The sequence below is a fragment of the Colossoma macropomum genome, unplaced genomic scaffold, assembly GCF_904425465.1.
Source record: "Colossoma macropomum unplaced genomic scaffold, Colossoma_macropomum, whole genome shotgun sequence".
In the NCBI taxonomy this organism is placed as follows: domain Eukaryota; kingdom Metazoa; phylum Chordata; class Actinopteri; order Characiformes; family Serrasalmidae; genus Colossoma; species Colossoma macropomum.
The window spans coordinates 27973393-27987468 of NW_023494800.1; the positions used below are offsets into that span (position 1 = coordinate 27973393).

Below are 14076 nucleotides of genomic sequence, written 5' to 3' on the forward strand. Positions count from 1 at the left end.
GTCAAGGCTCTTATGAAAACAACTAAACGTATAACTTCCATCTTGGTGCTATAACATCTATAGAAGGCAGCAATCAGGAATGTAGGTTAATTGGAGCTCAAAGTATGTCCATCACAGAGGCTACTTTAGGCTTCTACTTTAATAGTTGCAAAAAGAAAATTCAATTATTCATCACAGTTATTTATGGAGCAGTTAACTGTCAGCTAAAATTTCATAATCATCACAGCCCTACAACTAAAACAATCTTGAAATTGTACGTATTGTATTGAAGTTAAGGGGCCATACACGGATTAACCTAAGCAGCCGAGTCCTTTAACTACCATGGTTCTTCAGGGACCCCATACAGTGCACAATTTTGCTCCAACCCAATTCATAACACATAGGGGTTTAGCAAGAATGTAGACCGTCTGGGGTACTTGAGGACCAGTCTGAAAACTATTGCTTTATTACGCTAAACAGGAGGGGAATAATCTGATAGATAGCTTTGTATTGTGCCCATATTATCCATAAGACTGGATGGATTTCTAATTACATTTTAGAAGCTTGACTGGAGCTCTAACCTTTGGTTTCAGAGATGCATTTATACATATTTTAGAAGTACAGATGTGTACAGTGTCACCTAAATGTTATGCTCTTCCAGAGTAAAATAAATACAGTCGTATGCAAAAGTTTGAACACTCTTGGTCAAATTAAATGTTTTGTTGATTTTTAAGTGAAAAGTTAACAAGTCCTCTACAGATGTGTTAAATATGCCCATTTTAAGCTAATTTTAGTGCACAATTTCTATTCATTTGCTAGTTTAACATATTTCAAAATATAAAATGTAACTTTTCCATAGGCCACATTGTATGTTGTATTTTTTTGTCAAATTATATAAACAAATTATGTGAACAAATTATATAAACAAAGCAAATAAACAGTAATTGTGCATTATTATGTACAGAAGCATGTTCTCTGTAGAAGATGTATTTGTTTCATTTCACTTATAAAATCAACAAAATGTGTGAAAATTTTATTTGACCGGGAGTGTCTAAACGTTATTTTTTTGCACATGACTGTACATCAGCGGTTATCTGCCAGTAGCAGTACGATTTTTGATATAGCTGTTTTGACATAGCTGTGGATCTAGCTTAAATGTTCAAGTTTATGGGTGTAGTAGGCATTTTTATTAGGCTAATATCAGAGTTCTGGTCAAGTTACAGTTAGGTCATCAGAATACATATGAATGTGCATCACAAACCATGTAACCTTGATGTTTTTTTAGTTAAATGTTATAAGTTAAAACTTGGGCCTGTTGGTGCAGACAACCATGTATTTCCAGTACAATATCAGTCTTGTAAATGTGTCTGGAGGATGCAGAGAAGGCAAGAGTAACAGTAAAGAGACACTGTCTGCAGTTGTATAAGCGAATTAGATCTGGTTGATTAACTAAATAGTGGTCTTGAGTACTTTTAAAGGAAATGAGCCTTGCTTGTATGTATATTCTCTAAAGAGGGAAATTCAATTCTCTAAAAAGGGAAATTCAAATGATGTCCTGTTTCTTGTTAGGTTTCATGCATGTGTGTTAATCTAATATCCCTTGTGAGCATGTTCAATTAATGAGAACCAATGACTGGAAAAATGGGTTTCCTTGAAAGCGTCATAGCATTCAAGAACAGTAGAAGAAGACAAAATGTAGATCCTTCAGCCTTGACTTTTTTTTTTTTAATTTGAACACTCAAGAACTCAGCACAGCTCCTTAGTGGTAAACCTGATGCACTGATCTGTTCATGTAAGCCAAGCAACAAAATTTGATTTATACCAGTGTGTTTCTTGCATTCGGACATGAGGCATTGACACAGGAGTGTTAGGGGAGGGGTGATTCAGTTAGGAAAATGCAATAAGGCTAATACTATCTCACAGTAATTCTGTTATATATATGGAACATGTTTCTTTGTATTACTTTACTGAACATAGAAAAGTATAGAATATACAGAATAATTATTGAACAGAGCATTCAGTATAAACTCTACTGCGTACTTGGTTTGGTAGATTGGTTTTGATTGTTGTGAATCATTTATGTAAATGCTATTGAACACAGTCTTGATTGCTCTCTCTCTAATGCTTCAAATGGATGTGAAGGAAAATAAACAGAATGGCAGAATTAGAACTGCAGCATGTTCATGGATTAATATAACCATGACTTTAGAAGGTTAATTATTCCAGCTAAAATTATATATATTAAAACTGCCATGGAAAAAGGCAGAAAAGACAAATAAGGTCCTTTTAGACTATGTAGTTGTGTAATTTAAAAAAAGACTAAATGTTCTCTGCTAAGCACAGCATCTATATATACTAATTAGGCATGTGCCAGAAAACATAATCACAACAATTGCTTAAATCACACACACAAACACACACAGCTTCTAAGCCGCTTATCCTTCTGGTTTGCGGGGGGAGCTGGAGAACTTTCGTGATATTATAACTGTTGTTGTTTTTTAAACTATATCTTTAAAATTATGTTATAAAGGTCATAAATAGCAGTATATGTGTGCAATATTTCCAATAAAATAATGATTAAAAATAAAAAAATAGAAAAACACATAATGATGCTCACTGTGTATCATTATCATTAAAGACTCTCAGCACTGAGGGCTAAACTTAAGAACCCTGCCATATAACACTGAGACCTTTTCCAAGAGCTATTAAGCTGCTCCAGCTTAAAATAAAGCATGAAAAAAACTACTAGTATCTGTAACACTGTTAAATATCATATTATGTGGTTCTTCATATAATCATCATGAACATGTCATGCATGATATGGAATCTTTTGTGTTCTTAGTTGCTTTTATTTATATTAAAAAAAAACACCCACAACAGTAATGCTAATTTATACTAGCACAAATATGAGGTTCTCTATGATGTGTTAGCATCAAGCTAACGGCTAATAGACTTTTGACAAATGGAGCTTGTAACAGACATTCAGATAGCTTTTCTTACTTTGTGTGTTGTAGGTTTACAGTTTGTAGGTTTAGTTTGACCTGAGTGTGGCATGAGTTTTCACCATTTTGATGGTCTGTTTGCTCCTCCTTCTGCTGTGCTGTGGCTGTGTTTGTTGTGATTGTTTATAATCACTGCTCAGAGGAGGGACTGCATCACGTGATCAGACTGAAGGCCAACCTTCTCTTAAGAGAACAGTCAGTAACCAGAGAAGAAGAGGGAGAGCTTCATCAGCAAGGGTTTTGTTATTTTAAAAAAATTAAACCGTTTAAAAGTGCATCACACAGATTTTCCTCACCTCTGGAGGACAGTCCTCCAACAAAAACAATACTTGTTCTTGCAGAAAAACTTCTTCTGTATGTCAGTTTGACAGCCCAGCCCCAGCCAACCATCTCTGCCATCTTTCTGCACTCAGTTCCATGTCCCCAGGTAGGAGCAGAGCACATGGTCGGGGTGTGGTGGAGCACCCCTCCCCAGGCATCTATTTGAAGTCAGGCATGCATCATGAATATGGATGGGCTTCCTGAGGTCACTACAAGCTGAACTCTAGAGACAGGAAGAGCCCCATGGAGGAATACGTGGAGTCCCTCCACATGATACAACAATGAAGCAGGAGGCAAGATGGCCTCATAGATCCGTTGCCCAGTGTGCCCTTTCATTCTTCTGTCAGTTTCTTAGAGGGGGAGAAAGAGAGGGGGCCAGCACGCTTACCGGGATCAAACACAGAGCTCCTTCAAACGTTTGTCCGTCCGTTTAATTTAGCCTTCTGGGTGGAGGCATCAAACAGGGAAGGCTGAAGAAGTGTGAAAGTGAGTTGAACAATAGAGGCATTTCCTCTCAGACTCATATGAGTACAGATCCAGACAACAGTCCATTTTTTTATGTTGAGATTTGAAGATCAGTGTGATACGTATATGTGAAATGAATGTCCATGGCTTGTTTTTGAGACATGCTAGTCATTCTGCAAGGGCTTGATTTAGTATTGGGTTGTCAATGAAACAACTTCAGAAACATCCATTTATTTAGCATACAAACTGCGGTTAAAATTCATTGTCAAATCTTTGGGTAACATTTTACTTGAACCACTCTGCGTATATGTTATGGCACATAGCATGAGTTGTCATATTTTGTTTCTTAGTATAACAGTGTCATGTTACCATTACTGGTAATTGCCCTGACTGATGCTATAATGTTTGATAAATGTACTCAGTTGTCATCAAACATTATGACATCTGTCATGACAATTATTAGTAATGGTAACATGATGCTGTTAAATTACTGAAGAAAATGGGTCCTGACAACTCATGACAGCATATCATATCTGCCATTTTATGTTTATGGCATGGTTATGTCAGTATTATTTTGCAGGGTTCAAGTAAAGTGTTACCAATCCTTCTTTCCTTTTCAGACATGCTCTTGAAATCTAACGCTGTCTTCATTTAACCTCTTCCTAGCTTGCTGTAACCTTGTATAAGCCAGTGTCAGTGAGTCCTCATGAACCCCATGGCCCAGCTGTACTACAAGAAGGCGAGCTACTCGCCTTACCGTGACCGCATCCCACTGCAGATTGTGCGGGCAGAGGCCGAGTTGTCGGCTGAGGAGCGGGCCTACCTGACCGCAGTGGAGAAAGGCGACTATGCCGGGGTCAAGATGGCCCTTCAAGAGGCCGAGATCTACTACAACATCAACATCAACTGCCTTGACCCCTTGGGGCGCAGTGCGCTCCTCATTGCCATTGAGAACGAGAACCTGGAGGTGATGGAGTTGCTGCTGAGTCACGGCGTCCATGTGGGCGACGCACTGCTTTACGCTATCCGCAAGGAGGTGGTGGGAGCAGTGGAGTTACTGCTGTCCTACAGGAAACCCAGCGGTGAGAAGCAGGCGAGTAACAGCATGTGTCAGTGTACAAATGATGAATAGTGATGCCATCTGTTCTATTGCAGCTATGCAGTAGAAAGGATCAAGCCTTAGACATGATGAGGCAGGCGCTCACCAGCAAAGCTGACCGGCCTTCTAGTTGAGCCCATATCCATAATGCTGACAGTACGAAGGTGCAGCAGAAGGAAAATGAAAAACTGTAAAGGGGTTCAATATCAGAAGGCTCCTCCGCCCTCAAAAAACTCATCTAGTATAACATTTTCCCTACTGTGAAAGTGGAACACTGGACAGTACTCTTTGAGACTCTTCAAATCAATTTGCTTGCCTTTCCTTCTCAGGTTTTTTTTCAATGCCTTTTTTTTCCACCATTATTGTTATGCATGGTGGTGCTTCTGGCAGAAGTCCTGAAATTCATTTGCAAGGTTCTTTAAAGTGAAGCGAAAGGCTCAGAGATCAGGGCGAATGTCATAAAGTAGCCTTTGAAGTCACTGTAAAATGGCATCCACTATACGCTTTCTCAAAGTATTCAGAAATCAAAGTCCTGCACAAGACTTTGGTATTGAATGTTGAAGTGCATTTAAAAAAAGCTAATATTCATATGTGTTATTGTATGAATGAGTCTGAATAATTTAAATTGATGCTGTTAGCAAAATGCTGTTGTCAAAACATCCAGTACATGCTACCATTCAAATATTTGAACTTATCACTCATACTAATAATTTCTGTTATTTTATAAACAAACCCAGTTCCAAAAAAGTTGAGACAGTATGTGAAATGCCAATAAAAACAGAAAGCAGTGATTAATAAATTCTGTTTGACCTGCATTAAAACAAAAACACAATATTTGATTTTCAAAGTTCCATGGGTGGCAAAGAAAACAAACAGATGTATCCTCAGACAAATCAAGCCACACCTCTCACTCAAAGCTCAGAGAACCAAACTGAAGAGAACCAATTTTATTTGGGGCATATTCTGACAAGAGACAATCATAGAAAAGGCTATTGTGGTTGGAATAATTAAAGGTAAAAGAAGAGGATGGCCAGCAACAAGAAGGATAGTTACGATCAGAGGAATTATGAGCCAGCCATTCAGAGGTCTAAAAACCCAAACAGATTATACAATATTCTGGAAAAACACTACATATGGGTGCCAAGAGTCAGAAATGATGTATGATGGCACTTAATAATACCTTATAAACGTCATTGTTTTTTGTAAACATATAACTTGCCATTTTTCTTTGAACAGCAACAATATGCTCATTCCAAATTTGATGCCTGCAACACATTAAAAAAATGTTGGCACCAGAGTATGTTTACCACTGTGTTACATCACCTTTCCTTTTAACAACACCAGCTCTAGTTTTGAAATGAAATGAAATGGGATGCTTTTGAACATTTCACAATCTTCCTAGTCTTAATTTGCACTTGTCCCAACTTTTTTGGAACATGTTGCAGGCATTAATTTCAGAATATACATGTATTTACAAAAACAATGAAGTTGATAAGGTAAAATAATACATACCTTGTCAGTTCAAGATCAGTTTAGTTCAAATACAGGTCATAGTAGATTTACACATCACTGCTCTCTGTTTTCATTTGCACCTTACCTACTTACCTACTATTATACAATCATACAATGTAGGTGTAAACATTAGACACCAAAGGGGACACTGTATATCCAAAGGTTCGTGGACACCTGCTCAACCAACGTTTCTCCCAAAATCATGGGCATTTGGGGAGTTTGTCCCCCTTTGCTGCAGTAACAGCCTCTATACTCTTCTGGGAAGACTTTATAACAGATGTTGCTGCGAGGGACATTGCTGCAAGGATTTGATTGCATTCTGTGTTAGTAAGGTTAGGTAATGAGGTTGGATGATTAGTTCTGGATCACAAACAACACTCCTGCTCGTCCCAGTGTATTTGATGGTATTACATCACTTCAGAAAAAAACACTTCCAGTGCTCCACAGCCTAAAGCTGGGTAGGTTTATATCACTCTACCTGACACTGGCACTGGTTAAAGTGATGATATACTCATGTGGATCTGCTTCCAAAGCATACCATTTCATTGACAATGCTTTTATATGGAAATTATAAATTGTGTCCACACTGATTATATGTCTGTCTCAGTTAAAATCAGAAGGGGTTTCTGGATACTTTTGGACATATGTTGTACTTTTAGATGTTTTATTTAGATATTTTGGGAACATTTAAAGTTATTAAAGGATAAAAAATCTGTAATTATTATTAATCTAATTATGTGTCACATTATCTGCCTTGAGACTTGAGACGTCAGTGTTATACAACCTTCTCAGTGATTTTTGAATTACCTTTGCTCTGTTCTTCATTCTGGACACATTTCAATTTTCTTACATTTTTAAACAGGTTTGTATAAATTATTTAAATCTGTTAAGTTCCACAAAACTAGCGCATTAGAATTATTTTATCCACTGCAACCAAATTGATTTTACAATATTAAAAACATTTATTTCAAACAGTCAACTCTGTCTCTTGATTTGAGCTGTGGCAAATCTAGTTTCATGAAGAGTGCTTTTTTATCAGTCTGTAATTCCAAGCTGAAGAGGAACGGCACAGAGAATATCCATGGATATAGACATATATTTGAGCATAGAGACCACTTTGCAGATATTTCAGCATTTCTGCTATATGTGTGAATAAAGTAACATTCTCAGAGGTTTAAAGCCTTGTCCTTTTCTCATTATTAGGTGCCTGCTCTGATGATGGACACACAGTTTTCGGAGTTTACTCCTGACATCACACCAATCATGCTGGCTGCCCACACCAACAACTATGAAATCATCAAGCTCCTAGTACAGCGCAAGGTGACCATCCCCCGACCGCACCAGATCCGGTGTGACTGTGTGGAATGCGTGTCCAGTTCAGAAGTAGACAGCTTGAGGCACTCTCGCTCTCGGCTCAACATCTACAAAACCCTGGCTAGCCCCTCACTCATCGCTTTGTCCAGCGAGGACCCCATCCTTACAGCATTTAGGCTGGGCTGGGAGCTGAAGGAACTCAGTAAAGTGGAGAATGAGTTCCGGCAGGAGTATGAGGAGCTTTCGCAGCAGTGCAAGCTCTTTGCCAAGGACCTGCTGGACCAGGCACGCAGCTCACGTGAACTGGAGATTATCCTCAACCATCGCGATGACCACAGTGAGGAGCTGGACCCCCGTGAGTGCAGAGACCTGGCCAAGCTCAAGCTGGCTATTAAGTACCACCAGAAGGAGGTAAGCATAGTGTGTGGAATTTTTCTGACATCTTTATGAGAACAGAACAGTCTCTTTTAAATAGACAAAACCCTAAGACAAATTTTGCAAAAAAAGGAATGTCTGAGACATCAGAGTAAAGCAGAGAAGTTTCTAAATGATTGTTAGTGGCTGATGAAATACAGTGAAAGCTGAGTAACAAAACAAAAATGTACAACATAAAGGGAACCATTTTGCTGGCATTTGCAGCATTATGAGAATGCTGAAATACATAGAGTGTGGTTTCTGTAATAGTTCTCTAAACTGTGTTTACCTTATGAATAAACCAACACTACAGGTTTTATATTTCTGCTCTCAGAATCCCAAATACTTGTTACAACAGAGCTAAAACTTAATTTTACATAGTTTATGACTGTGGAAGCACTGCATCTGAAGTGTAGAATGACCTTTCTGCCTTTCAAGCATCTAATATTTGAAAAAAAAATGCTATAAAGTTGACAAAAGACATGTTTTGCTTTAGTGGTCTGGGTGATGTGGTTTCAAGCACCTTCATGGGTAGTAACATTTAGAGCTTGTCTTTACCATTGCACTATCACAGTTATACTTCTATATTTCCTAAACCACAAAATGTCAGTCCAGACATATTCAAAAATGATATGAAAGAAACAACCTGTACAAAATGAATATGAAAAGGGGCTGAATAAATGAGATGTGTATTTCATTCAGGCATAAGACACAAGAACTTGATGAAAGAGGTGGTCTTTTGCTGTTTACAAAGAGTGTACAAAACACCTCAAGGCATGATTCTGGTTAAAACAGATCATCCAACTTATTTCAGAGTTCAATGCTGTACTTTCAGATGTTCCTCTGTTTAGTGCCACAGGCACTATTCTAGCTTCCTTTAATCTGAACACGCTCACAAACACACACACACGCATTTCGCTTTTCAATGGGTGGTACTGCACAATGCTTTTCTGCTCTACAAAAGGTATTTACATGTCTTATGGCCAAAGGCCATAAGTCCAGATCAGATCATTGTACTGATACAGTGATTCCAAATGGTCATCTGAATGAATGATAAAGAGAGTGATGGAATTCTAGTAAAACCTGGCAAGGACAAATAGAGCACTGAGAGCATAAATTTGCACTCAATTGTATTGCACCATACTCTTTTCAATGAGGTCAGCTTTCTGCAGTGCACTTCAGTGGAAATGAGTTTGCTTTGTGTGCATATTCACACAAAATGTAATACATGAGTAGTGACAAACACAAAAGCGGTAACTTCTGGCAATGATAACAAAGGCCAAAACTACAATTGTATTCACCTGATAAGGGTTGTTCCACAGGACATATACTATGCTGAAAAAAAAATAAATAAAATAAAACCAAAAAACTTGCATTTAGTCAACACTACTCATTTTAAGACATTATAAGCTTATTTCTTAAAAATATGTATTTAAAACAAGCAAAATTATGTGGTTTCAGACTATGTCACTCACCAAGATATAACTTTCTGCAGTGTAAACCCAGCACTCTAATTAAAACTGAGAGAATTGCTGTGGGGAAAAAGAATTGCAAGAATTATGACCTGGTTAAGCAGAGTTTTCAAGAGGATTATGAAATGTTTGCTTAATGAAGCTAGTTACCCTTTACCAACAGCAGTTGCTTAAAGTTTTGGTTCAGACAAATTCGCTACAAGCTTTCTTTTTTGTTGTGATGCTAATGTTAAACCTAATCAGTTGCCTTTCATATTTGTCTTGATTTCAAAAAAGCCTAATATACTGATGTGTTACATAATGTCATTCATGCAAGTGCAGTACACATATGGCACTTTTAGCTTGTAGCTCAAAGGATATATTTAACATGTTACAACTGTCTTGTTGTTACAACTTTACTAAATTTTCCCTAGATTATTTTCAAGCAAGGTTGATTACTCTTTAAAGCCACCAGGGTGTACATGGCATCATTAAATGCGTGCTGGGCTGGAGTAGTTTCATCATAAAGAATTTTTTTTAAAAATTCATTGAATATATGTGAGTGCACTAATTTTGTATTTTCTGTACATTTATTTTCAAGAAGTACAATTTAGTGATTATGAATTTATTTATAGTCAGTTAATTTATTGCAAAGGAATTCATATGTGATTGAATGCTTCACAGTTCATTCTAGGACAAAGAATAATTTGTATATATTTCCATGAAAATGTATAAAAATAGTTTTAATAATTTCCTAACCCCTTAAATGGCCAGGACCCACCCACTGGCCCAAAGTTTTATTACATACTTCTGTAAACTTCTGTAAAGAACAGCTCTGCGTTGAGGTCCCTGTAGTTACTGTAGTTAATAAGCCTTAGTATGTTTAGTGATTTCCCTACTCTAGCACTCCAACTAAACCTGGTAATTAGCTGATGAGTTGAATCAGGTCTTCTGTAAGACAAAGACTAAACTGTGCAGGAATTCCGATTCCGATTCAAACCTGCAAATGTCATCCGGATCACATGGCACGGGAGTTTTCCCAGTCTGGCCAGTGTTATGGTAGGCAAAACAGTGGTCTACCTTACCTTCAACATGTTTCAGTACTTAGCTATGGATGCTAATTTCACATTTTCTGTATACATTGTAATAGTATTAACTAATCTTCCTGTCTTTTTCAAATACAGTTTGTGGCTCAGCCCAACTGCCAGCAGCTCTTAGCCACGTTGTGGTATGATGGTTTCCCAGGTTGGAGGCGACGTCACTGGGTGGTGAAGCTGGTGACCTGCTTCACCATAGGCCTGCTGTTTCCCGTCTTCTCCATCATCTACCTGCTGGCCCCAAAGAGCACACTGGGCCTCTTCATCAAGAAACCCTTTATCAAATTTATCTGTCACACTGCCTCATACCTGACCTTCCTCTTCCTATTGCTCTTGGCCTCACAGCACATAGTACGAACTGACCTGCATGTTCAAGGGCCACCTCCCACCGTCGTGGAATGGATGATCTTACCTTGGGTACTTGGTAAGCATGTCCATCGGTTTGCTTAGGTGTGTCTGTGTCAAGCCAGATGGAATATGTGAGTGACTGTTTGGTGTTCATTTACTACAGTTCAAATGATGGAGCATCACATTTCTCCAGCAATAAAGCCAGACTCTATGCACAGGAAATAGACTGCCAAGGCTTTATCACTATGATTAAGCAAATACTCACTCATGAATTATTGATATCATAATTTATTAGTTTGAAGACAAATGCTCCATATCAGAATAAACTGATGTAATCAAAGCTCAGCCACAGTGTTTTGAGGTTCACTGAGTTCCTTGGTGACGCAGAAGTAGATTCAAGTGTAGGCTTTTGGCATGTTATCAGAACTCCCATTATTTCTGGATGCCAGGTAAAATCTTCAGGTAAAAGTCTGTAAACATAACTTTCCAAAGAGCTGTCTTCAAGTTTGCGTATTATCCATATTTTTTATTCATTTCTTTCATGTCGATATGCCTGAACACCATTTCATGGTGGAATCCTTGCTCTGATTTTGCAGGCTTCATTTGGGCTGAGATCAAAGAGATGTGGGATGGAGGCTTTACTGAGTATGTCCATGACTGGTGGAACCTGATGGACTTTGCCATGAACTCTCTCTACCTAGCCACCATATCCCTGAAAATGGTTGCCTATATTAAAGTAAGTTTCTCTGACAAAGACTAGGTTACCTGAGGGGTTTCAATCTAAAGTTATAGCACTTCCTCTTAGATACCTCGTTGCCTACTTTATGTGCTCTCCGAAGTCTGCAGTTTTATCACATTTTCCTCTCTCCTCCTGGTACTCTGACAGTACAACAGCTCCCGTCCTCGTGAGGAGTGGGAGATGTGGCACCCTACGCTGATTGCTGAGGCACTGTTTGCCATTGCCAACATCTTCAGTTCCCTTCGGCTCATTTCACTCTTCACAGCCAACTCGCACCTGGGCCCTCTGCAGATCTCACTGGGTCGCATGCTTCTGGATATCCTTAAGTTTCTCTTTATCTACTGCCTGGTGCTGCTGGCCTTCGCCAATGGCCTCAATCAACTGTACTTCTACTATGAGACTGAGGCAGCCGATGAGCCCAACCACTGCAAAGGGATCCGCTGTGAGCGGCAGAACAACGCCTTCTCTACGTGAGTGAGGAGATCATCTTGAAACAGTAGAAGCTTCCATAATGTCTTTAACCCCTTCACCCTTAAGGCAGATGCAAAGAACTGTCTGTTTCTGCCATTCAATCTGGTTTTCTACATTAATAATGTGATTTCTTAGTTCTTTTGTTGCACTTTTTTGATATGTAAAACACATGATCTAACAAAGTCAAAAAAGGCATAGTTTTTTTTTTATTCTTTTGAATAAGCAAACATGTCCAAACTGATAATGCATAGGCTTATTGTTCAGTATCTGCTGTGAATCATTCTGTAATGAATCTATATATCAAAAAGTTTGAAGACACCCCTTTCTAGTAAATTCACCTATTTTAAGATGTACTCATTGCTTACAGAGGAATTCAGTTGCACTCACACATTGTCAATAGAATAGGAGCAGCCACACATGAACCTAAGGTCATCACGCCCAAGGTACCTGAATCAAGCAAAATAGATTTTTTAAAATAAGTGTGGCTAGATTTAAGTAACACAAATTTGATCTGATGTCATAATAATAATGTAAAATTAGCAAAAACTATCTTATAAATGTTATCCTAAATATTTTCTTAAAACCTCATCTGGTAGAAAACAATTCGTGAAGTGGAAAAATGCTTGAACAAGGTTTAAACTCAATATTAGGGAAACCTTGCTTTTAAAACAAAAATGTCTTTAAAATGGTCTTAAATCAATACTGTAATGCTTAAAATAAGATACATTTCTGAAAATACATTCTTAAAGTGAGGCAAAATGTAAAAAAAAAATGTTAAACTGCTGTACTAATTACAAAATGATGGAATACACATGCTTAAAAACACAGACTAGATTTGTCTGTATGAGATTAATCAGCTAGCTTAACATTTTGGAGCTCTCTTTAAAAGAAGAAATTTTAAGACAACTTTATGTGTTTTAGGAATGGAAAGTTTTTAAATGTTTTTAAAAGATTGTAAACCTAGACATCTGTCCACTTTAATTCTCACAATAAATAAAATTGTTTTGAAATTCCTTCTTCCATAGTGGACAGCTAGCTGATTAATCTTATTCATACAAATCTAGTCTAGTCTGTTGATCATTAAATAAAAAAGGAATATCAATTGTTAACTTTTTCAGTTTGATAGAATTTAATTTTTGCAGTTTAATGGCCTTATTGGCTAATGGTAAGAAAGCAAATACCAAAGAATCGGCACTAGCTTCATCTGACTATATACTTTTTATATGTCTTTTTTATTTTTATGTCCTGGCTTTCTTTGCTATGTAACAGAAAGTCAACAGGCATACAAAATGTCCCTGATGTTTCCCAACTTGTACGAAGAAGAATTGTTTAGGATGGTTTGATTCGCGACAGCTACAGGAGAGTTATTGGAATCGTGCATCATCCATCAACCCCTCTATACGAGAATACAATCTTCACCTCTAGGCTTTGCAACCACTGCAGGTTCAAAATTGGAGGAGATTTCGGTGCAAACAGAATGCATCGAGGCCTGTCTTGGGAGGCTAGCAAATTTGATTTTTTTGTAAACAAAAGCATTGAAAAAAAAACCTTTCTTCTCAGTCTTTCCTTTTGTTCAGCGTTCCCCGTCTTTTCATCAGCCTTCAGTGAATGATGATGTTGTGTAAGCGGAGGACAAATTTCATCTGCTGTTTGGTTCTCTATTTCCTCCCTACTTCCCCTATGTAACTAAAGTTTGCTTTCACCATGTGCATAAACATATTAAACATAGAGTGTCTTTTTTGTGATCTAAAAGCAATAGAAGATACTACTACTACTACTGTTAAGCTACTTGGATATGTCTTGTCACATAGCAAGTATGCACTGAAGTTCATTAAAATCAAAAGGGCGTATCCCTTCAGGCCTA

General features: G+C 37.8%; 1 protein-coding gene across 1 annotated transcript in view; it reads left to right on the forward strand.

Annotated features, from left to right (window-relative positions):
- The window catches only part of LOC118820011 (short transient receptor potential channel 5-like), a 46694-nt gene that overhangs the window by 15968 nt on the left and 16650 nt on the right, over nt 1-14076 (forward strand). Inside the window, exons 2-6 of the mRNA XM_036588104.1 lie at nt 4434-4860; nt 7582-8103; nt 10742-11078; nt 11599-11738; nt 11889-12211. Coding sequence (XP_036443997.1) covers nt 4474-4860; nt 7582-8103; nt 10742-11078; nt 11599-11738; nt 11889-12211 — 1709 coding nt within the window. The 5' untranslated portion in view covers nt 4434-4473. The remainder of the gene's footprint in view (nt 1-4433; nt 4861-7581; nt 8104-10741; nt 11079-11598; nt 11739-11888; nt 12212-14076) is intronic.